Source organism: Aedes aegypti, chromosome 1 (genome assembly GCF_002204515.2).
Source record: "Aedes aegypti strain LVP_AGWG chromosome 1, AaegL5.0 Primary Assembly, whole genome shotgun sequence".
Lineage (NCBI taxonomy): Eukaryota > Metazoa > Arthropoda > Insecta > Diptera > Culicidae > Aedes > Aedes aegypti.
The window spans coordinates 173,981,129-174,007,235 of record NC_035107.1 but is presented as its reverse complement, the minus strand read 5'-3'; the positions used below and the strand labels follow the sequence as shown (position 1 = coordinate 174,007,235).

The 26,107-nt window shown below is 39.1% G+C and overlaps 1 protein-coding gene across 1 annotated transcript in view; it reads left to right on the top strand.

The window, feature by feature from the left end:
- LOC5570605 overlaps positions 1-26,107 on the top strand; it is a 291,060-nt gene that overhangs the window by 250,930 nt on the left and 14,023 nt on the right. The window contains exons 4-6 of the mRNA XM_021853699.1: positions 7,862-7,947; positions 8,018-8,147; positions 8,216-8,341. Coding sequence (XP_021709391.1) covers positions 7,862-7,947; positions 8,018-8,147; positions 8,216-8,341 — 342 coding nt within the window. The remainder of the gene's footprint in view (positions 1-7,861; positions 7,948-8,017; positions 8,148-8,215; positions 8,342-26,107) is intronic.

Below are 26,107 nucleotides of genomic sequence, written 5' to 3'. Positions count from 1 at the left end.
CAAAATCGAGTGAATCGATTTTCTTCATTCGATTTTTTGTTTCGATTCAAAAGGACGAAGTTGATCAGAATTGATTATTGAGTTGATGAACCATAAACTTTGTTTGGAATCAGCCTTGAGATGTTGAATGTATACTTTTTAATTTCAAACGTTTTTTAATTGAAGGAATTTAATTATCAAATGCAATTGCATTTGGTCCTATTTTGAGATTTTGTTTTTGTAAATTTCCATGTGAACTTGAAAATCGAATCGATTCAAAAACATCGATTCGAATGATTCGATTAAATCGGCGAATCAATTCGACATATCTAATTTGAATCGATTCAGTAACATCGATGTTCTGGTCAAATTCGCCCAACGCTATGAAGTGGTATTAATAGAGACATCTCTGAAGGAGATCCCAGAAGTATAACTGAAGAGATCTTTGTATAAATCACTAGGAGTATTCCTTAAGTTTTTTTCTCAAGGGATTCGAATAGAAACCTTTGAAAAATCGCGTAATAGTTACCGAAGGTATCTCTGAAACCTCTTGGAACAGGATTCACTCCAAGCTTAATACAAAAAAAGTGATTTTAAAAACAATTTTGCCTAAAATAGAGATTTTCCGTTAAAAATAGAGTCATGCACCTAAATAGAGACTAAACTTCTAAAACGAGATCTACTTCAGACTTGAATACGCACAAACTAAGTCTCAAAGATGGTGACTGATTTATTTGTTCAACTCTGATTAAAATGAAAATTCTAGGCTAGTCTTAAAATATGGTCTCAACGGTTTTCATATTGTGCTCCGCGGAACACTTGGTGCTCCGCGAAGTCTTGTCAGGTGCTCCGCGACAGTTTTGAAAATTTGAATGAATGGCTTTAAACTAAGCAATATCTAGAGTTTTCTTCTAATACCACTGATTTCTTCTCTAGATATAGGGGAAAGAGGGGCAGTTTGGCCACCTTAAGGAAAAGCCGATAAAAGTGCTGACAATACTATGGAATCTTCGGGTTTTTGCATGATTTCCAATAATTTTTAGATGAATACACTAGATCCGCACGATTTCCGTTGTCATTTTCTCATCCCATGAAATTTCAAGAATTTATGCAGTTTTCAAGGGGTGCTAATTCCACCCCATTGGCCAAACTGCTCGAATACTTCTATGCGTTTGATTTTTTTTATTTTAATTCATCGTCACAAATTGCATATCGATGGGTGTTCGTAAATGTTACAGCTCATACAAAATTTGAAAAACATTCATACAAAATGGGTCAAAAGGGGGTGGGTGGGTGTCAAAAATTGCCAATTTTGGCGTTACAAAATTTGTGAATGTACCCTTATGTATATCTTCATCGTTATGGTATATTTTTACGAAAACGTTCAACATTTAGACTTAGATTTTGTTATTAAATAGTTTAAAATATTTTGTCGTGGACAATTTTATCTGCAATTTTAGGGATTGTTGAACTTAACATACTAAAATAACTCTCAAAGTTGAAGATATTCAATTACCCCCGACAGATTATTTTGAAATTCTCTGGTTGTAAAAGTCTTGTCGGCATAGTTGTTCTCATCGGGAAATATCTGAGGAGTATGCAACTTTGATAATTATCTAAATTTTGATACCGTGATAAAAATTAAAAATATTTCACGAGTTTTTTTTCAAAATTATGCTGAACGAGTTTTATCAAAATAGTGCTGAACTTGTGGTTAATCCATTCAAACACAATTACAGGCTTCCAAAGAAATATTTCGCTACAGTATGTTGAACTTGAACTAAGAAGTTCAAAAATTTCTTAAACAAAGCAAGCAACTCTATCGTGTACAAACCAACAATTTTGAAATATTTGACGAAAAACCAAACACAAAATAAAGGTTCATTTAGATGCCTAATTGTCACACTTTAAGCCCCAAATAAAAAAGCTCTCAATCAAATAAAACAAATCTTTTAAGATTTGAATAAGTTTAAAAAAAATCAAAATTAGGGTGAAGATTGATCGAAGCCAAATCTCACATTTTTACGAGTCCTGATCTGGAAAATCGAAGATCTATTTTAACTGGAAATTTTACCGATTAGAAACCAACAGCGAGAAACCAGTCGATCAAGTTTTCAGCTCAAACTAACGTTTGGTTCACTAGACTGGTGTTCTTGGAAATTAGAGATTTGATTTCGAAACATCTTCACCATAATGAAATATTGATTAACATAAATCTTACTTCTCGATTTTCGTAGGAATTAAGTTCGTGAAAAGTCTAGATTTCAAAAGGAGTGGTGATTAAGTACTGGTGCTCCGCGCAACAATTTTATCTCAAAAAGTGCTCCGCGACCCAAAAAGGCTGAAAACCTCTGGAGGGTTTCAGTGCTAGTGATGGATCCCTTAGTAACCGAGATTCATTCACGACGCTTTTCTGCAATGGTATCTTGGATGGATATACGTTTTGTTCAGCCTATCAACAAGTTCCATGTCTATACTTCATAGTGCGCTCATTTGGAAAACTGTTGTTTGTATGCCCTCCATTTGATTTCCATTTTTGGGACAAAAGTTTCATGATGGAGAAATTTTCAATAAAAAAGTTTTTCTAAGAACTACTCTTCGCCGATTTTCACAATTTTGATTTTTGCCAAAATAAATACAATGATGATACAATAGGAATCTTGAAATTATATGTTGAAGTTATATGGATAATTTCTCTAGAAGTAGTAATTTTCGAATTATACAAACAATATTTTTTTAAATATTAAAGTAGGCAATTTTAATTGGTTAATCGCGATTCTCCATCAAGGAAAATAAGTAAGTGAAAAGAAATCAAGGTGTTGCCGAATCTGATGCCATTCTCAGAAATGTTCCAGCACGTCACAATTTTTAGCTACAGGTCGCCAAAGTTGTGAAAAACACTGGTTTTATTGATGTGTACATACAATTTAAGGTATAATTTATCAAACTTTTTTGTGATCTAATCCACCAAGCATGCAAAATAGGACCTGAACTTTCAATTTGGACATAATTTGGTTGAAATTGCACGATTAAATTGAGATTAAACCGATTGTTTCAACATGCTTACTGTCTCCATACCAAATTCATCGTTTCTCTTATATGGGAAAATGCAATACTTTTGCAAATCATCAAAAAATAACTTTTCCGCATCGAAAGTATTATGAACTTTATTGATAAGTTTTGCTGTACACATAAAGTTTAGATTCCGGGGCAAATTTGGCGAATAAATTGCCTTACAAGCCGGCAAACTTGCATGCAAGTTGGCTAAAATAGTCAATTTTTGCATTTTCAACAGCCAATATCTCGAAAACTAGACGTGATGTGATATTTTTGAAAACGGCAATGGAATCAGCAACCCTTAATTAAGTAAATAGAGGTATTTTGGTGCTTGAGACAAAAACGTGTTCCGCAGTGTTATTGATGGAGAATCGCGAATAACTAATAATGTGGGCTTCGTAGCCGTGCGGTTAGTGTCACCGAGGCATTTAGCCGTATCGTGCTAAGCAGAGTGTCGTGTTTCTCATGTATACCTAAATGAGCTAGTGTGCCATGCGATATTTCATATCGCAGCTCACAGATTATGTGAGACATGAGATGCGGATACGTACAAAATATATCTTAGTGAGCGAGTCTCATGAGACATCTCGTGAGGCTCGTCACATGCGCTTACTAGGAGACTTTTATGCAGTTATGTTTGCCTAGTACAATAACTCCACGGAAGCATACGATTTCGGTCTACACCTATGCTTCTTCGTTGGCCAGCCCAAGTTTTTCGATTCAAATTCTAGAATCTCAACCGCGTTGAACCACATCAGTCCTTTGAAAGTGCCTACGGGCAGTTTGATCCATAGTTTAATCCCTTTTCCTTGCTTCTGAAACCTTCGCCTGCGAGGCTCAAATGTACTGTCACATTGAGATTTTCTCATGAGACGGCGCATGAGCCAGTGCAGATGTGATCGTTTGAGCTAGTACATTGCTACATGAGATCTAAAAAAATGTGTCTCATCATAGCACGTGCTCAAGCGCGCGATTATTGTTGTGCGCTCATGGCAAGCTGATCTCAAGCTCTTGATATGAAGCGCGTATACATGATGTCTGGTGCTAAGGAGTGTGGGTTCGATTCACGCTTCAGGCCGAAAAACTTTTCGACAGGAATGTTTTCCGACTGTGCCACTGGGCGTTGCATGCTAGTGTGGTGCTTCCTTCAAAGGGCAAATAAAATAGCCCACTGGAAGCATTAACGTGTAGTGTCTTTTCTTTTCTTTTTCAAATGGCCTATTTTAATATTTAAATAATATTTTTGCGGTAAACTCAAACTGATTCGAAAACGGCTACTTCTAGAGAAAATATCCATATAATCATTATAGTTCAGAATCTTTTCAAAATTCTTATTATATCATCAGAACGTATTTATTTTGACAAAAAAAAAACAAAATTTTGAAATTCGACCAAAAGTTGTTCTTTGTAAAACTTTTTTATTTAAAAATTCTCCATTATGAAACTTTGTCCCAAACATCTGTTTCCTATCAAGATTCTATGGTAAAAATTTTAAAAATATTAAAAATGGGGTTTTTTGTAATTTAAAATTTAAGTTTTATTTTTGAATTTTTCATGAAAAAAACAAAATATTTTTTCGATGTGTATTTTTTTCTTTTTGGTCAAACGGTTTGCTACAACTTCTTCATAGAACATTTTTCTCTAAAATCAACAGTTTCGGAGTTAGAATTTTTCAAAAAAGTTGCATGCAAAAATTTGTAGGCCGTTTTCAATAGTTATTCTCGAGTCAAAATTATCCATTTTTCTATGGAAAACACTTATTGTATCATACCAAAATCATGTGCAAAATTTACTGCAAATCGAAGATGGTGGAGTTCTGGGGCTGACCGATTGGACGTGGAATTCGTCTGTTGCCAAATGTTGCTGATCGGGCATCCTGTTTAACACCTAGTTGATGGTGATGTCTAAACTACTAATTTGTCAAAAAAAGCTTACGATATTGTTTTGTGGATCACGTTTCGTATCGGAACTGTGTGTATTTTTAATAGTAAAATAGCTTTAAAGAGCTTTCGCTGTATTCTGTAAATAAAAAAACAACTTTAAGTTGCTAATATGTAATTGTCACTACACTACAAAGAAGGCCTTTTCTATATATTCTCTACTTGAATTTAAATCATAATCTCGATTAACATTCTCCAATCCAGTTTTTACTGGAATGATGTAAAACAGTAGTTTGGTTGTGGATTTCCATGTTTTTATCTACCCATTATCAAAGTTATCCCAATACCAAAAAACAATTTTCGATTGTATGAAAAATTATAGGTGCATTCAAAACTCATCGTTATGAACCCAATCTTTCAACTGCAATCGATAACTAAGATATCAGCAGTTGTTTTAAAAATATGAAATTAAAAATGCTAAAATCAGAAAAAAATCAGTTTGTCTCCAAAAAAAAAAATATCAAATTATTAAGTGCTCACTCCACTCCATTGGTGAAACTGATCCGATCTCTTCTAATGAATTCACTACGGGTTGTTAGTACGGGAAAAGCACTAGGGTTCGACCTACAAGTATTCAATGCCAATTTTCGGATGTATATACAAAGTAGGCCAAAATCGTATGAATGGGTCGAAAATTTGTGCTTCAAATTTCAGTTAATTCGGACTGCCTGACGCTGAGACGCATCTTATGCATTTTGTATGGAAAAAAACAGAATTGGGTTACAAGCTTTTGTCACTGATTGTATATATCTATAAAATCATTTATAAACATAGCAATCTGAAATTCTTGTTTTTAATTTGAATCGTGGTTTACGGCTAACCAGCCGAGTGGAAGTTTAACAACTACCGAAAAGCTAAACATTACATATAATTTGCAATTGGATTAGATGGACAAATTGATGTGAAGATTTGCGAAAAAGTTACACGTCTTCTCAGTGAGAATCGAACTCACGACTCCCCGATCTCTAGTTGGGGCGCGTTAACCACTACGCCATGAGAGGACTCATGAACGCAGAAGTTAACCTGAATTCGATTTCAGCTCAATAATCACGTGGTTCTTTTTCGCAAAGTGCACCTCTTTCGGAAGAATTAGATGCCCATCCAAACACAACGCTTTCTATATATATCCAATGCTTAGCCCGAGAGCGCATTGTTTTTTAGGTATAGGAATAGCACACTACACTAGCCAGCAACTGCGCTGGCTGAGGTTTCTATTGTGTGGGCTTCCAATGGGTCGCGACGTTCTCAAACGACCGGTTACGGAACATGAGTCCGTTGCTCGATAAATACTTGTTTTTAATTTGAATCGTGGTTTACGGCTAACCAGCCGAGTGGAAGTTTAACACCTACCGAAAAGCTAAACATTACATATAATTTGCAATTGGATTAGATGGACAAATTGATGTGAAGATTTGCGAAGTAGTGTAGTGTAGTGTGCTATTCCTATACCTAAAAAACAATGCGCTCTCGGGCTAAGCATTGGATATATATATAGAAAGCGTTGTGTTTGGATGGGCATCTAATTCTTCCGAAAGAGGTGCACTTTGCGAAAAAGAACCACGTGATTATTGAGCTGAAATCGAATTCAGGTTAACTTCTGCGTTCATGAGTCCTCTCATGGCGTAGTGGTTAACGCGCCCCAACTAGAGATCGGGGAGTCGTGAGTTCGATTCTCACTGAGAAGACGTGTAACTTTTTCGCAAATCTTCACATCAATTTGTCCATCTAATCCAATTGCAAATTATATGTAATGTTTAGCTTTTCGGTAGTTGTTAAACTTCCACTCGGCTGGTTAGCCGTAAACCACGATTCAAATTAAAAACAAGTATTTATCGAGCAACGGACTCATGTTCCGTAACCGGTCGTTTGAGAACGTCGCGACCCATTGGAAGCCCACACAATAGAAACCTCAGCCAGCGCAGTTGCTGGCTAGTGTAGTGTGCTATTCCTATACCTAAAAAACAATGCGCTCTCGGGCTAAGCATTGGATATATATAGAAAGCGTTGTGTTTGGATGGGCATCTAATTCTTCCGAAAGAGGTGCACTTTGCGAAAAAGAACCACGTGATTATTGAGCTGAAATCGAATTCAGGTTAACTTCTGCGTTCATGAGTCCTCTCATGGCGTAGTGGTTAACGCGCCCCAACTAGAGATCGGGGAGTCGTGAGTTCGATTCTCACTGAGAAGACGTGTAACTTTTTCGCAAATCTTCACATCAATTTGTCCATCTAATCCAATTGCAAATTATATGTAAGGTTTAGCTTTTCGGTAGTTGTTAAACTTCCACTCGGCTGGTTAGCCGTAAACCACGATTCAAATTAAAAACAAGTATTTATCGAGCAACGGACTCATGTTCCGTAACCGGTCGTTTGAGAACGTCGCGACCCATTGGAAGCCCACACAATAGAAACCTCAGCCAGCGCAGTTGCTGGCTAGTGTAGTGTGCTATTCCTATACCTAAAAAACAATGCGCTCTCGGGCTAAGCATTGGATATATATAGAAAGCGTTGTGTTTGGATGGGCATCTAATTCTTCCGAAAGAGGTGCACTTTGCGAAAAAGAACCACGTGATTATTGAGCTGAAATCGAATTCAGGTTAACTTCTGCGTTCATGAGTCCTCTCATGGCGTAGTGGTTAACGCGCCCCAACTAGAGATCGGGGAGTCGTGAGTTCGATTCTCACTGAGAAGACGTGTAACTTTTTCGCAAATCTTCACATCAATTTGTCCATCTAATCCAATTGCAAATTATATGTAATGTTTAGCTTTTCGGTAGTTGTTAATCTGAAATTGTTTGGTTTCATAAAAATTTTAATCTAAATGCGTGAAAACAAGTATTGTGGTGAATGGGACACTTTATGGTAACTGATTTTGTTTCTATTGCAGAATGTGCTTGTAAAGCGAACTGTGGATGGCATGTACGATGCGGTGGTCGGAGATTTTGGATTGGCAGCCAACATCCCGCGAAAATGGTAAGTTATGTGATCATTAGTAATGCAATATGTCCGAACACAAATAATATCATCTTTATTTTGCTTGCAGTGGTAAACCACGACTGGACACGGTAGGGTCACCCTACTGGATGAGCCCCGAGTGCTTAAAAGGGCAATGGTACGATCAAACCAGTGACGTGTTTTCCTACGGGATCATCCTCTGCGAGCTAATTGCGCGGGTATTCGATAACTTCGGAGAAATACTTTTGAAGATTTTCTTAGAAATAATGTTTATTTTTCATTTTAGATTGAGGCTGATCCCGACATTATGCCAAGGACTGATTCATTTGGACTAGATTACATTGTATTTGCTGATCTCTGTCCGAATGATACGCCACCGGCGTTTTTAAGACTGGCTTTTTATTGTTGTACCGTAAGTATGAAAATATTGTTGTTGTTGATCAATAGTTTCAGTATTTGACTTATTTAACTGTATCTTCCAAATATGGCAATATTTGGACTACAATATACCGTTTTGTCTCAAATTCCAAACAGACTCATATTCCGAACACTCGGTTTTTGTATGGCGATTTGGTTGAAATGTTTCGCTGAAATATGTCACCGAATAACAAGGAAATGGTCAATTGCAATTCAATTTTCACGTTTCCAATTTTATTGTTTACCGCGGGAGTAGTGATGATTCTCTAGTTTAAGACCAGTAGAACAAGCTCAGATAAATTTATTTGCGAAATTATTCATTTGAATACGATTTATTCGTGCTGTTCGGAATTTGAACCAAGGTGTTCGGCATATGAGACAGAATAAACACAGTGTTCGGCATTTGAATTAAAATGTGGTTCCATATTTTTACATAAAAACAATACTAAAACTAATTAATTCAACATTATTATTGGTACACCCAACAGCTAACAGTTAGACTTTGCGAAGGAATTGAAATTTACACAAATATCAGCCAATTTATACCAATCAAATGCATTTTAAATCACTGTTGGCCTTAAGTGTTCGGAATATGAGTCGAAACGGTACCATCAGTGCACCAGATACCGCTCATTTTTTTTTTACAATGAGGAAATCTGCAAACAGACGCATGAGAAAGTAATTCAGGAAGTAAGGGGATGCTGCACCAACGACGACCCACTAAAAAACAGCACGGTACCCAATCCAAGAAGTAGTCTCTATCTGAAATGACGGTTTTGCTATAGCAAAAATCAACGGCGTATTCTATTGCAGTTGTTACGCGCCCCAAAGTGGTGGATTGAGAAATTATTCCACAAGGTCGACAGGATGCTAACCGAACTAGCTAATCGGCAGCTAGTAGTGATGACTGGTGACTTTAATGCAAAGAGGCCAATTATTGTTGGAATCCCTGGCCGCATTAAATGTAAAGTTGGCAAATGTGGGTATAGTGAGTTACTTCCGCGGAAATGGCGCAGAATCGATTTTCGATGTGACGTTCTGTAGTTCTAACCTTTTAGGTACCATGAACTAGCGCGTTGATGACGGTTACACTCATAGCGATCATCAATCGATTCGCAATAGTATAATACAAGGCGAGCGGAGGGCAAAGCGATATAACTCGACCCATGTCCGACGTAGGGATACAGCGCGCTTTGACGGCGAAGTATTTATTGAAGCCCTGAGGCGCGAACGGAACACTCTGGCCCTAAACGTCACGGACATGTTTAGAACTACGATGCAACGCTGCATAGATCAAGGAATCTTCCCGGATGTATGGAAGCGACAGAAATTGGTGCTGCTACCAAAGGCGGGGAAACCATCAGGAGACCTTTTCGCATCTTGCATGTTCCATTTCTCTTTGGTCCACCTTTTAACATTTACACGCTTCCTCTTAAAGTAGTTGATCCGTAATGTTATTCGCGTGAGATTTGATTCCCACATACATGGCTGGGAGCAAAAGTTTATAATTTCGGCCAATTAAGTCGAATCCCAGGGCCATCCAACAACGCTGAGGACTGATCGGTCGGGTTCACCCCGAGCCTTTGGCGAGCATCTCGTCGAGGGAGCTCCGTTTGAGCTTAGCTTAGCTTAGCTTAGCTTAGCTAGCTTAGCTTAGACTGACTGCACATATCAATGGTTGCTATTCCGTGATTGACCGAAGTCAGTGAAAATGCACAAAGAATCAACTAGAAGTTCGGCTGGGATGGGCCATAATCTACTTCAGTGTGCATAATTCAGTGCCTCTATTCATACATGGTCAATAACGGCGCCGGCCACGTCCTTACAGTCAGGTGGGATTGGGGGAAGGACTGTTAGTGTGTAATCTTTGTTATTTGGAGACCGTGTTTGCCTCTGCATCTCCACAAAGGTTACTGGGAGGGATGTTTGTTAATGGAAAGGATCGTTGGGTCACAGGATTCACTTTGATAAGCGATTAGACCATGATAAATAATTATTTGTGAGATATAAACAGGCTTATATGTAAATATAATATTTTCATTTGATATGAACAATATCTATGTAGAGAAAAAATATGCCGACACTAGAGGTGACGAACCTTTCAAAGTTTGTTGAATAAAGTGAACCTTTTGGAAGTCTACACTTGAAGTGTCGAACCATTCAAAGTTTTTTTTTAATTACAAAAATAAAGGTAAAAAGAAGAAGGTGTTTTTAATAAAAAAAAAATTAGGCAGAAATAATTTGTGAATCAGAGTTTATGTCGACACTCACAGTGACGAACAATTCATATTTTTTTGAAAAATCATATTTACGTCTCACCGTTTTAACGATTAAAGGTGCAGTCATACATATTTTATAGATTAGAAACAATAGCATGAAACGAGCTCACCAATTGATCCGTCATCCTTGAGCAGCAACAATCCTCTTTCAGCTTCACTCGTTTGCTCAGCTATATAAAAGCACTCAGAGAAAATAGGCGCGCAACCCGTGAGGGAAAACAACTGACGACTGCTGGGGCTTTCTTGACGCACTCCCCAGGAGCAAGCGTCAACGTCGAAAGATCAAAAAGAACTAATCGAAAGCGGCACTTTTTCACTTTACTCGATCGACGCGGAACTTTTTCGCTTTACTCGATCGACGCGCGACATGTTTGATCCTGTCCTCATCGCCGGCCCCCGCAGGAGCAAGCGTCAAGGTCGGAAGATCGAAAACAACTCTCGTCGAGGGAGCTCCGTTTGAGGTGGAAAAACTAAATTTTTCTCCTGCTGCAGGAATACGCAAGCAAAAATGGCTACGACGGGTGCTAGGATAGCCACGTAGCTTTCCATAGGTTGGTGTGAAGGGAGTTCGGTTACGAGGGGTGTCGGGTGCGTTTTAACAGACTCATACGTGGGCCTTGCCTCCCAAGTTTTGGGAGCTTGCGGTGCCCAGAGAGATCAATTTGACCAGTTTCCTTTTTTAAAAACACAGCCGCAGACGTGGGGCTTACCGCCTGAGTTTTGGGTGCTCAGGGTACCCAGTTACGGTATTTTTGTTGTCTCCTCAATGGTAGGTCAACGTTATCACAGACGCAGACGTGGAACTTTGCACCTAAGTTTGAGTGATTGGGGTACCCAGATGCGCTTTCCGTCGGTTAGATGAAGATTTAATCCCAATTAACATTTCTGTTTTTAAATTACATCGAAAAGTTTAGCATCTTTAAGGAAGCAGAAAAGTGCAGCCTCGCTGGACCGATCGTCTTGTAGGATCGTGCGAATGTTTCCTATTTCATACTGCTTCCTCAAGAGTTCCTCAGAGTGGAGTGCAGGAAGTGTTCTAATGGGGAGATAATACGCGCAGAGAAAGAAAAGCGTCCGTATCGGTTGATCGTTTATTCAGCAACTGATTTATTTGAATAGAGCAAAATAACAAGAGCAAAAACTTACACGTTAACTCGCGTTTAGGGAAATATGGGTTAAAGCAAATATGCCAGCACAGATAATGGTCTAGATAAACCACAGCTTAATTCTAAATACTCCAACACACCCCCTGAAGGTGATGCGTTTATTCCCATCGATGCTCGATTTCGTCCAAGCTTAATGCGGTCAAGCGGTTTTGTCAGACCATCCGCGACTTGTTGATCAGTGCTTACATAGTTCAAAACGACAGCCTTCTAATCTAGAGCATCCCGGATGAAATGGTGTCGGATGTCTATGTGTTTGGTGTGTTTTGGTGTGTTGTCTATGTGGTTTGCTGTGTTTTGGAGATGCATATTGCACTCTGATTATCGCAACGAAGTTCGACGGGTTGCTTCAATCCGAACTGTGATGTCAAACCTCGCCACCACATGGCCTCCTGTACTGTAGCAGATAGGGCCATGTATTCAGCCTCGCAGGTGGAAAGAGCGACCGTTGGTTGGCGTTTGCAACACCAAAACACTGCACCGTCCTGTAACATGTAAAATGTAGCTGCTAGTTGACTTCCTGTCGTCCAAGTCTGAAGCCCAACTAGCATCGGAATAACCTTGCAACTCGGATTCTCCATGCTTGGTGTAGCATAGCTTGAGCTTCGACGTGCCTCGCAAATATCGAAGCAAGTGTCTTACAGCGTCCCAATGTTTAGGTCCAGGGTTCGTGTTGAAGCGGCTTAGTTGATTGACTGCGAAGAGAACCCTAGTACACTGGGCAAGGTACATAAGACTGCCCACCGCTTCCTGATAGGGTACCTTTTTCATCTTCTCAGCTTCGTCCGCGGTCTGCGGCGCCATGTCCTTGGTCAGTTTCACACATGGATTCATCGGAGTTGAAACTGGTTTCGAATTCTCCATGTTGAATCGAGCCAGCACCGACTCGATATACGCCTCCTGATCTAGTGCTACAGCATTCTTCTCACGAGTGATCCTAATTCCAAGACAGTTGCTAGCCTTTTCTAGGTCCTTCATGCGGAAAGCATCGCTCAACTTCGCCTTGATGTCGTTAGTGAGTGCCTCGTCGTTGGAAAAGATAATCACGTCATCGACGTAAATAGCGACAAACAAGATCCGATTTCCATCAATCAAGTAATAAAGACACGGGTCGTACTTGGATCGAAGCAATCCAAAACTACGTAAAGCTGCATCGAGCTTGGCGTTCCAGACCCGGCTGGACTGTTTGAGTCCGTATAACGCCTTATTCAGCCGGCAAACCAAATTGCGTTTATTCGACCTTTCGAAACAGGGTGGCCGTTCCATATAGATGACCTCCGACAATTCTCCTTGGAGAAACGCTGTCGTTGCTTTTATATCCTGTAAATAAAGAATAATTTAATATGTTAGTGTCCACAGTTCGGGAAGTCTCCCTTCTGTGCCAACTGCAGCCAGTACTTATAGCTCAGAAATACCGTAGGTACGAACAGATAAAAGGTACCAAGTCAAAAGGTAGAATAATTAATATCACTTGAGATAGGTAGACATGACAGTCCTTTCCCCTTTAGAAACTTTCTAATAACTCTTTAAAAGCCACCTACAAGATGCAACAACTCATACAACGATCAATCGAAAATATATCCAAAGAATTCCACGATCTTATCTTAAATACGCAAATTTGCTAATTCCATGACTACAACAAAACATTCAAATCATTGGATTTTACTGCTCAACATTACATTTGACAAATTCGTCAACACTAAAGAACAATTTCGTTCATCTCAATACAGCAATCGCTTCACAAGAGAACAACTATGTTCACAATAAACGATAATTTCTTCAGCTCTGAAGAACAATTTGGTTCAACTCAAATCGGCAATTTCACCACACTTTCAAAAACAGATACAATTGGCAATTCGCCACCCCAAAGAAAATCGATTATCTTCAACACACGTTTCCATGATCCTCGTCGCCACTTTTATATCCTGCAAATAAAGAATAATATAATATGTTAGTGTCCACAGTTCGGGAAGTCTCCCTTCTGTGCCAACTGCAGCCAGTACTTATAGCTCAGAAATACCGTAGGTACGAACAGATAAAAGGTACCAAGTCAAAAGGTAGAATAATTAATATCACTTGAGATAGGTAGACATGACAGTTGCGTCCATTTGGTCGATGGAAAGTCCAAACTTGGCAGACAAGGCGAAAAGGTATCGAAGTGAACTATGACAAACCACGGGGGAGTAGCTCTCGTCATAATCCACCCCTTTCGCTGCGAAAACCCTTTCACAACTAGGCGTGCCTTGTGCCTATCCACGTTTCCATTCGCAACGTGCGTGGTCTTAAAGACCCACTTGCATTTAATCGGTTTCCGACCGGGTGGCAGCTCGGTGAGGGTCCAGGTGTTGTTGATCATCAGTGTCTCGTACTTGGCACACATCGCTTGCTTCCAGAGACTCGCATCCTCCCGGGACAGGGCCTCCTGGTGCGTGGCTGGATCACCTTCAACTAGTGGACTCCTAGCTACTGCCATGTCGATCGCGGTTGCGACCCCGCTGCTGTAAGGATTTGAAATGCGGCAGACCTTTGAACGAAACCTCAAAATCACGGTACTTGCCTGGTAACTTGTGCTCCCGACCGCTAGGCCTCGACACTTGTGACATAGGCGGGTGTGAAGTTTTGCGCGGTGGGAGCACAGAAGTCACGTCGGCCACTGTGTTGTCAAAACCGTTGAACTCTTCCTCGTTGTCGATGCGTTCTCATCGTGCGTGTAGAACTCGTCTTCTTCGTCGTCGGATGGATGATCGCCCGAACCTCCTACGAATGACTTCATGGTGACAAATTCGTAGTCCAACTCGATGACATTCCGACGTTTTACACAGTCCGGTGGATTTGAAATTCCTTCATCAATGAAGCATACCTCGCGACTGGTTAAAACTTTCCGCACTTCCGGGTCGTAGAGCCGATACCCTTTCGTGTTGACATCATATCCGACAAAAATGCACTCTCGAGACTTTGGATCCAATTTTTGCCGCCGTTGCTTCGGGATCTGTACCATCACTTTGGTACCGAAAATCCGGAGATGAAAAATATCCAGTTTTCGTCCGGACCACACCTGTTCCGGTGTACAATCGTGTCCCTGCGTGGGCGATCGATTCAGCAGGTAAACGGAAGTATTCACAGCTTCGGCCCAGAACGTCTTCGCCATCCCAGCTTCGAACAAAAGACGTCGAGCTCGCTCAACTATTGAATGATTGGCACGCTCCGCCATTCCGTTCTGCTGCGGAGTGTAAGGATTTGTCGTCTGGTGTTGGATGCCGTGCAGCTTTAAATAATTTTGAAAGCCTTTGTTGAGATACTCCATCCCATTGTCGCTGCGAAGCACTTTAATCTTCCGCTCGGACTGTCGCTCAACTAATGCGTGGAACTCCTTGAAGGTTCTCAATACCTCAGGCTCCGATTTCGTCCTCAAGAAATACACCCACATTTTTCTTGAGCGATCGTCGACGAAAACGATGTAATATCTGCTTCCACCGATTGATTTCACTTCCATCGGCCCGCAGATGTCGGTATGCACCACATCGAGTACCTCTGCAGCGTTCATACAATTCCCGTTAGTAGCAACGACGGTTCCATTCGAAGGTTTTACATTATCCAAAATCTCACGACGACTGGTTATGTGCACGCTTGCACCGGAGTCGATGAACCAGTCGTTTTTCCTCGTCGACAACGCTGCACAAAATGCATCGTCCTTTCTTGTGCTTCGACACTCTCGTGCGATATGGCCGAATTTATGACATTTGCGACATTTCGGTCCTTTGGGGGGATCACTTTTTGGTTCGCTTTTTGGCTTGTATTTACCTCGACCGGTTGCTCCGGGTTTCCGATACCCAGCCAAAGCTGCATCGTCAGCTGAAAACTTCACTTCCTGCAAAAGTTTTGTTTTGATCACATCGCCGGTGATCGCTATTCCCGAGTTTTCGAGTGCCATAATCATCGGCCGATACTCGTCGGGAAGACCCGCCAGCAGCAACGTTCCGACCCACTCGTCGGATATCGGGAAGTTGATTCCGTTCAGCTGATGTGCCGTCGACATAATCCGGTTGACATATTCGTCCATCGAGGTGCAGGAGTTGAGCTCCGTCTTTAACAACTTGTGCAACATTCCTACTCGCCGCGTCAATCCCGTATCCTCGAACGCATTTTCTAGCTTGTCCCAAACGGCTTTTGCCGTTTGCGCCTCCTTCACATGCACATAATTTTTTCGGCTCCAGAAGCAAAATGATTTTCGCCCTTGCTCGGCGATCCGCAGCAGCATCGACAGCCTTGTAGGTTCCATCCGCATTCCTCTCCGGTTTCACCGCACAGGTCCTCCAGCTCCAGGTAAGTTTGTACAGCAAACTTCCATGTCGGCCAATTATCGCGTCCTGTGAGCCGCGCGATTCCCGGAAGGCTCGAAATGCTGTGGACTGCCCCACTTCCAGCTGCAGCAGCATTATTACCGCTAGCGCTCGAGATTCCGGCTTGCATTTTTATTCGATTTCGCGAAAATCGACCGAGAAACTACTTTTACCGTAGCGATAGAACATTCGCGAACGGCCCATAACCTAATGGGGAGATAATACCCGCAAAGAAAGAAAAGCGTCCGTATCGGTTGATCGTTTATTCAGTAACTGATTTATTTGAATAGAGCAAAAACTTACATGTTAACTCGCGTTTAGGGAAATATAGGTTAAAGCAAATATGCCAGCACAGATAATGGTCTAGATACACCACAGCTTAATTCCAAATACTCCAACATATTCAACTGAATTATGCACCCGGCAAGTCTCGCAGATTCTTCGAAAATTGGGTCCGCCACTCATGTCCCGTTCGAAGTCGGAACGGTCTTCCCACTTTCTGACATCCCCTTTTCTTGTGAAGAGAGTCTCTTCGCTGTGCCACTTTCTCCTCCATGCATTGTTGATTTTTTCCCGTAGCCACGATTTGAGCTCGTCACCTGGGACACTGTCAGTCTGAGGCTCGTTGTCTCTGCCGGTATTAGCGCACCTATCCGCTTCCTCGAGTACCCACATTAGTGTGATGTTTTCTTCGTCGTCATGCACCTCCTGTATCTCCTGGATCCAAGGGCGCTTGTTGGTGTTTTGCTTGAATATGTCGGCTGCTTCTGCCAAGGAGAATGAGCATTGGCTAGGAAGACTCCTGCTTTCTCGAAAGCCGATGCCGAACCAAGCTATCCCAACTTTCCCGAGAGCTTTCGATCCATCAGTGTACACTGAGAAAAATCTACACGCCAAGGTCGTGTGTTTTACTTATAGAGCCATATGGATTTCGTCATTGACTTCACGGTATAACATGTGTATCAACATTAGGTTGTCATGAGAAACAAACATGAATGTCTAAATATTAAATCATGAAAACCAACTGATTTGCTTATTGAATTCGAAATGTAGTGGCTTTAGATATGTAGCAAAGTGAAAATACATCTTCCGTCTTCAGAGTGATGAATTACAATGTTTTAATCTGAACCTTCCTGTCACAATTCTCAAGCATGGCCTACTCTAATCTAATCCATTAGCACAATACTACATCTCTCCTTTTTTTTCCATAAATGTGAATCAATAGTTTAATCTAGCTCAAAAACTACTGAACAGCCAAGACAGATTGTCTTTCAAATAATGTATGAATGGTCTTCAGGAATGTTCATTGTTTGAAATATTGTTGATCTTTGCCGGAAAGCATACAGCACGACATCCTCGAGCTTTTCCTCTTTGTACTGATGAGTTTGATACTGTGCGTATCTCGTCACACCACCAATGGTCTCTAAATGCAAATGGAATTAATTATTAAACATATAGCATCAATAAGTCAAAACTGAAAGTATACCTAGCTGCATTGAGATACTTCTTTCTTTTCTTTTATCGCTAAATTATTTATTTTACATTACCGTTTCAATTTCTGCAATTATGCAAAGCATGCTTGATCTTGCCCATTCTCCGTTCTTGATTGTTGTAAAAGAGGTTCCCTTGAAATGCTTCAAACAATCCATGCCGCACTATACTTTTGAAACTACTGAAAATGTTAACAGAAATAGATAAATGAACGCATTTTATATGAATTAGTACTGCTAGATATACAATATAATAAACTTCATTTGTCTAGTAACAAACTGTACTACTGGTAGCACTTTTATTACCATTGCATGTCCCTTTATCATAGATGTACTGGAAAAAATATTTCCTACATCTCATAATAGACCGGACTGCCAGAAGGACTGAAATGGATCTCCTACATCTGGTCTTCTCAATTGCAGACTGGAATTTTTCGTTTATTTGGTGTAGAACATACTTTTCTATTATTTTTATCGTTTTCTTTATAAAGATACGGACCGGATGACACGTTTCATTCCTACTGTTCTCTTTCGAACAGGGCCGAATTTTCACGACCTCTCTGCGTTCTTTTACCGAAAATGGACCAGGATTATTTCATCCTCTTCATTTCGTATGGAGAAGTAGACCAGAATCATTCAAAATGTTCTCTTTACTCTCTTCTTTTTCTCTAAGAGCGGACCGGACGATTTGTTTTGTCCCTTCATTTATTTTTAGAAATGGGCTGAATTTCAACAATCTCCTTACGTATTTGTTACAGAAATGGACCAGGATTTTTCATCCTCTTCATTTCTTATGGAGAAGTAGACCAGAATCATTCTTAATGTTCTCTTTACTCTCTTCTTTTTCTCCAAGAGCGGACCGGATGATTTGTTTTATTCCTTCATTACTTTTCAGAAATGGGCCGAATTTCAACAAACTCCCTACGTTCTTGTTACAGAAACGGACCAGGTTTATCCTCTTCGTTTCATAAGGAGATGTAGACCGGAATTACTTAATGTATTCCCTTTACTCTCTGCTTATCAATATAAATAACTTGCTCGTGTATTATATTCCTTCATTTTATTCTTGAAATGGAACGAATATTTTCTTCCAATCTTTCATTTCGTTTTCAAAAATGGACTAAGTTCATAATATATATGTAGCCTTGAACTACATTTCAAATCATATATGTTGCAGTAATCTTTTAATTCTTAACAATTTGTTATTGTTTTCTAATTTTGTTTGACCATAGACAGCATAATTATTCCGTTGTCAAACTAATTTACATCTGTCTCGTCATGCTCTGTATTCGCAGGCTAGTTCACTTTTTTTTAACGCCAATTTGCGAGTCAAATTTATTTTACATTTTTAGAAATCAACTTTCTTTAAATTCTTAATTTTTAAATTTGTTCTTGGTAGTCTCATGCACCTTCTTAACGTATTCACGCGTTTACGAACTATTTATAATCACATGATTTGTTCATGTACATTTCTGTTAATTGCATTTAAGTTTATTTCAATTATGGTCCCAATTAATACCTTCAGTAGATTTGATAAAAATTGTAAGCCATTTTAAATATTAAACTTTCCTTCCTTGAATGACGCAAGAGTAATATAATGAAAACTATTGAGGATTTTGCCCTCAAATAGACTTACACCTAAATAATTTTGTCAAATCAAAATATTCTCCCACCATGTTAGCCATATATTGGATGGCGCCGTAGCTACCAAAACAAACATATAACGCATTTGTGACGCACACTGTTGGATTGTGCATTGAATTCAATGTGCTTCTGCTAAACTGCCATATAAACAGACGTGTGAATATTTATTTTGATGTTTTCCTTAGTCAACAGATTTTTTTTACAGAAATGCTGTTACTGGCAATCAGACTATTGGTTTTTTTTCTACTGCTTCATTTACTTCTAAATGCAAATGATTAAATGCTTTAAATAATTAGTCGTGTTGTTTTCTTTTATTCTGATGTAATTCCAGATGCATATTTTTATAACAACTCATATTTTCTTCGGAACACACATGAATTTTAATGAAATAATAATAAAGCTCATGATTGAAATGTAAATAACATTGCTTTAATTTAATAAAATATATAAATACTTCTTCACCAAATAAGTGACGCTAAAACACGCAATAATGGTTACTATGCAAAAACTGTGTTGCATGAAAAACTTCCATGAGGAATGCTTTAAATTGATGCAAAATCATAAATCACACATTGAAAATATTCTTTCGTTGTTTCATGAGTTTATCGTCGCAGAAGAAGTAACGTTCAAATGAAACTGGTGCCTTTTCATTACTTTTATGTTCATATCAAAACCATTCAAGTGTTTTCAACGTATCATACTACAAAAACCTCCTTCTTTGTTTATTTATCGAATTGATTCATTTTACATTTTTAAATTGAATTTTGATTAATGGCTATTATACGCCATTCTCTATGGCTTTGCTTTATCTATTTCAAAGCCATACAAATGTTGTTTGTACGAATTTTTCAATTATTAACTAAATTTGCTAGATTTCAAGATAAAAAGCACAAACCAAATAGTTTGTCTTTATTAATATAAGAAACCCAAAAACAAGGAATAATCAAGTAATTTTTCATGAAATTTAAAACTAGATATTGCTTGAAAATTTGTATATTTTGTTAATTTTTTTCTCTCTCTCCCTTCACTTTTTAAAAATGTAAATTTTGAATTGGATAACTTCGTGATACATTGAATAAAGCTTTCTTAAACAAACCTGGACTATTTTTTTTAGTTGAATTGATGAAATTAACTGTAATTGTGATCGCAAATCACGACAGGAAAATCATTCAAAATAAACTGTCTGAGTGTTTTTAAACTACCGCCGGCTGTCGAAACCACTCAAAAGTTAACACGGAATAAACAAAACTGTGTCTACCTACATGTATTTCCGGTTCCAGATACGTTCCGATCATAGGCAGCACCAAAATCTGTATCGCAATAATTTTCCTCTTTCCTTTTTCCGTCATTTCGTCAGGCGTTTTTCCGAATAGCATACAGCCAATTTTTAAGATTTTTGTACACAAATCTATGAACCGCGTACTCGAGTCAAAATGGGATCCGTTCCAACAATCGTCGCCAATGTAGCAAAGTGAAAATACATCCTCCATCTTCAGAGTGATGAATTACAATGTTTTAAGGCCTTTTGGTGCGTCATCACAAAATGGCTTCTTCCAAAATCATTAACATATTGTTATGATAGTATTGGTATTTGCAACATCGATGAAATATAACTGCTTATCACCTGATTAAATGGATAATTTAAGGTACCGTGGGGCAAGTGGGTAATGGAATTCGCATAGTTGAGATTCTTACAATTCTAGAGACATTAAATTGAAACAAATGAGGATGTGTATATTTTTTTAGCTTGACTCCCACCATATATAAGCAGCATGCTGAAATTGATTTTTATGAAAAATCAAAGAAAAAAATACAGAAAAGTTTTTGAAAAATGTCTCCTTACTTTTCACTTGCCCCAAAAGTGGGGCAAGTGAAAAGTTTACCGTTTTGAACAATAAATTCAAAAACAAACAGTTATATTCACTAGTTCTATTAGCTTTAACACTTGTTTAGGCTTCCCAATGAACAATAACATAAGTAACAAGTAAACAAAGAAAATGTTATTCTTTTAACTTCAATTTACTTCTGTTCAGTTATGTTAGTTGAAATGATTCGACAACATTATAACTGCAAAATTTCCAATGTTAGTTCTTACATTATAGGACAGCAATTGCATTTCTGCTCTGTAGAATTTCCACCGCTCGTTATTTGTTTTTGAGAAAGTCGGATATGACGTCGGATAACTCTTCGGGATAAATCAAACGGAATCCTTCAATAACGTATTTAGGGTCTTTTTTATGTGGATAGACCTATACCCCATTTTTATGTTTTGAACTAGCTTTACATAGACATTCCATGAGATTTCCGTGTGTTCTCTAATATTGCAACTTTTCAGTCAACGTCTTCCTTTTAATTGGCTGCCAGAAGTAGACATATTGATATTGTAATGTTTGGCAACATCTTTCAGAGAATTTCCATGATTTCTAATAGCTTTTAACGCTTGAGTATAGTGTTTCTTGAATTATCAGCACGTTATGTTTTTCTATGATAATTCCGAACCATGTTTATTTATGGCTACTTAAAGAGAAAACACAAATTCAATCTCTAATGATAAACTTTTCACTTGCCCCACCTGATAAGAAAATTGACGGTGTTTAAATTTAGTTATTTTTAGGTCTACGTCGAATTAATTCTAAAACTTTTTTTATTGCAGTTTGAAACTGTCACAGAGGGGACAACTAAGAAGTGGTATAGGAAATTATTTTCCGCAACTTTTTTCCACTGAAAATATTAATATAAGATTGTACGCCGCCAACTTGCTACGGAGTAACAGTTGACAGGTTAACAATTTTTCACTCTATTATGCAATAATGGCTGAAAAATTTCAGAAATCTCTTACCTATCGTAATGTTCTCAATGACCTCAAAGGTCTACGCATGAGTTTAAAACGTTAATTCACATATTCAGTAAAATATATCTATTGTTTTCACTTACCCCATTTACCCACTTGCCCCGCGGTACCTTATGCGAAGAAAAATGCTTCAGGTGGTATTTCAATATTTAATCAACACTTTCAGATACAGCATTATCAATTTAGCGACAATATACATGAGATTTATATTCTCAAAAAAAAATCTCCGATTTCATGCCGCATTTCATTGCCTCACACAACTACACTTGTAAATAGAAGGTGCTTACCTTTTCAATTGTAATTCAGGGGCAAGCATTTGTGTTTTGGATTCCATATTGCGTTCACTACACTTCCACTAAACAAATCTTTTATTCACTTTCCTTAAAGGAACACATTTCCACCGGAATTTCAATATTTATAAAGTTTTATCAACCGCATCACTCAAAACAATTATGGCGATGGTTTTCACTTGTTGCGAATCGACGCCGCCGCCGCACACTGAGACATGCCTGTGTTTATAGTCTAAAATATTCAACTTTTTTTCTGTTGTATTAATTTTCAGTGCGGAAAGGTTGGGCAAAGCATAGAAACTTGAAACTCATACGTTGTTTGTTTTTCGATTCTCTCAAATTACAGAAACCATCTATCTCTACGAGGCATAAAATCATACCAAGTGTTTATCAATTTGGACCACCCAAAATAATTGAAAAGCTCCACAGTGTGATGCGTCGGGACGCGTCTATCGTGTGTGCACAATCATCGCGATCGTTGAGCGCAGTGCTGTCAGAGTTGCTTTCTGTAAAATCATAGCATTTAATGTGGATTGATCACAAAAATCATTACAACTTTATTAAATCAGTGATCTTGTGATGGCAAACTATTTGCAAAATGATAAGTTTTTATAATATGTAGCAAATGTTCCGAAAACAAGCATATAACAATTGCTAGAAAAATCTGTCACCAATCACCTGGCAACACCGTCATCCCTTGCAAACATAAACCATACCGATGCATAACAAAAATATGCGATAAATCCAATAAAAAACAGAGAAATTCCATTGCCTTTCATTAAATTGTAATGTTTCCTTTTGATATGTACTATTGAACAGTTGATTTTGATTTCCAGTACTCGTCAATCTACTAAATTTTCCATGTGTTTACATAAAAATATGCTTAACACAAATGTTATATTTTTTATTTGTTTGTTTTGAAAATATACATGGAAAGGCGACACTACTACTGCTGCATCAATGATGATTCTAGTGATTCTTTGAGTTACACGCCGCTTCACCTTAATCTGAACCTTCCTGTCACAATTCTCAAGCATGGCCTACTCTAATCTAATCCATTAGCACAATACTACAAGATAGTCATGTGTGATAGAACATGAATGTCATGAGACTGAAAGAAGAAATTTGATAGAAGAAATCTTGCTCCCCAAAATATGGATTCGAGGCTCCTCTGCTTGTCGCAAGCTCACTTGAATGTTTTTTTTTTAACAAGTGAGTCAGCAACAGGCGGGGCGCCGCAAATCCATAATTTGGGAAGCCCGGGATTAGCATATTTCATTTTATTCGAAGCTGAAAGCAAGGAAAATCTGTTAGTGGAATCCGATTTTTCTCTAACACCATACATTATATCCAACGCTGGTAGTAATGCATTTTATTTATAGAAAATTAGAATGAACTTCTCATATTCACTCGGGCATCTTCACTAATAGAAAAAAAAAAACGAATCCGCAAATTTTCCTCTAACACTTCCAGCTTCAGAATTTGCCTCTTCTCTTTGGAACATAATGATGACTGTCGTTCGACACTAGGTCCATCCGCAATTTAGTTCGCTATGGGTTGATCACTAATAATTTAGAAATTTGGAACACGGAAATTGACAGCAAGCTCATCGATTTCAAATCGACCAACTTGAACATGATGATCATGACACAAGATAATCATAAGTTAAACACACTGAATCCGTGTTGGGTGATGGTCCATAGCACCCATAGGTTGACGTATACGAATTTGAAATGGAAAACTTTAGGAACTTATGTGGAAAACTATGGAATTCATGTTGTCGGTTGATGAATCAGTCCATGCAGCAAAACTAAAGAATTGATTGTGTAATACACACGAAGTTTGTAAGAAAATCACAACAAATCGACATAGACGTTCATGCATCGATCCATAATTTTAAACACACGGATCAAGCGTGTGGATTTTTTTCAGTGTACCGAACGTTCACACTTAAACGGTTTCGCCGAGAACCCAACAGCTGACATCTCGGTAATAATTTGACGATTCTCGGTAAAAAATTTACCGAGATCTCGGTAAATGTTTACCGAATTTCGGTAACGTTCGCCGAGATCTCGGCAAAAAAATTGGTTTACCGAAATCTCGGTAAAATAAGTACCGACAGCCGTGGGCCCAGATAGCCGTAATGGTAAACGCGCAGCTATTCAGCAAGACCAAGCTGAGGGTCGTGGGTTCGAATCCCACCAGTCGAGGATCTTTTCGGTCGTTCTGGTTTTTCTTTTCCTTTTTCCGGATATCAGCCTCAGCAGGTTAATTCGGGACTTCCATGCCGACCGGACATTAATCAAGTGGGCTTTAAAAGAGAGATGCCGATCTAAGGTGACGCCAAGGATCTTAACGGTTTTCTTGTTTGACATGGCAGTACCGTTGATCGTGATCGGTTTTTTGGTTGATGATTCGAATTGCAGATGTGGAGTCTTGCAATAGAAAAATCAGAGCTCACTCGCTTGTAGTTGTGAAACATTTTGCACCGTACACGGATGTTACGAACACTAAATGTATATAAGGTATATACAGGCTTCTTCCTTGCTCTTGACTTATCCTCTTTCTCCCCCTTTTAATGATCAACTACAAAAGAGAAGCGATTTTACCCACACACAAACTGAGCGTACGAGCTCTGCGAGATGAAGAGTTGACACGTTTGTGGTTGGTTATTTTCATTCCCACAGTGGTTAAGAGTTTGTTTTGACAACCTCAGTGCTTAACAGAGAAAGAGATTATTTTCTCCCTTTCTCAGTTAGAGGGAGAGCATGTTTTCCCATTTCTCAGTTCGGGGAAGAGCATTTCCAGACAACTCTTCGTTGTCTCTTTGTAGCTCTTTGCCCAAAAGGGCAAAGAGGAAAGCGAAATCATGCTCTTGCGTTGACGGAGAAACCAACCTCAGTTCATCCCAAAAGCAATGATGATGTGTTTGCAGAGCCTCGCAGTAAGCTAGAGCTGTCAAATGGAAGATGTGCGTTTGGATAGAGCCAACGTTTCTCTCCACTCTCTCAGCCACGGATTATTCAACCAACATCGAATGCTGACTCATAATTGTTGTGAGCGTACGAGGTCGCTCCATCTATCAGATCAAGATGAGCAAAATAAAGCCTGGGTATATATTCTCATTGGGCAGGCTCTTTACTGGTGTAAACATCAAGTTTGATTGTAAACATGTGACGTCACTCCTATCGTACCATATACCAACCGGACCACTAGATCATTTTTGTCGAAAATTTGGTCGAGGTGGATAGGAATGACGGCGTCAAGTCGCTGTCAGTTTTCGGAATATATCACCGTGTTCGGGTGAACCCCTGTGGCTAGCAGCAAGATGTCGTCGGCGTTGACTAGCACATATACAGCTTTCGGCAAGGATTGGAAGACACCATTCATTCCAACCAGAAAAAGCGTTACGGCGATAACCGATAACAGCGGAACACCATTTTTTCGATGATTTCTTTAGATTGATGATTCCCGATGCTGACCCGGAAACAACGGTTGGTTAGAAAGTTTTTTCACGAAACTGGCAAGATTCCCGGTAACACCCCAGTCCATAAGACACTTCAGTATCTCCGGAGTCCAGGCTCGGTTGTAGGCCTTCGCTAAGTCCAAGGAGGCCATTTCAACGTGTTTAATGCTTACTAATGCCCCATTGAGGATGTCCCCAAGAGCCGCGAAATAGGTTATAGGTGCCGAAACCTGCCCGA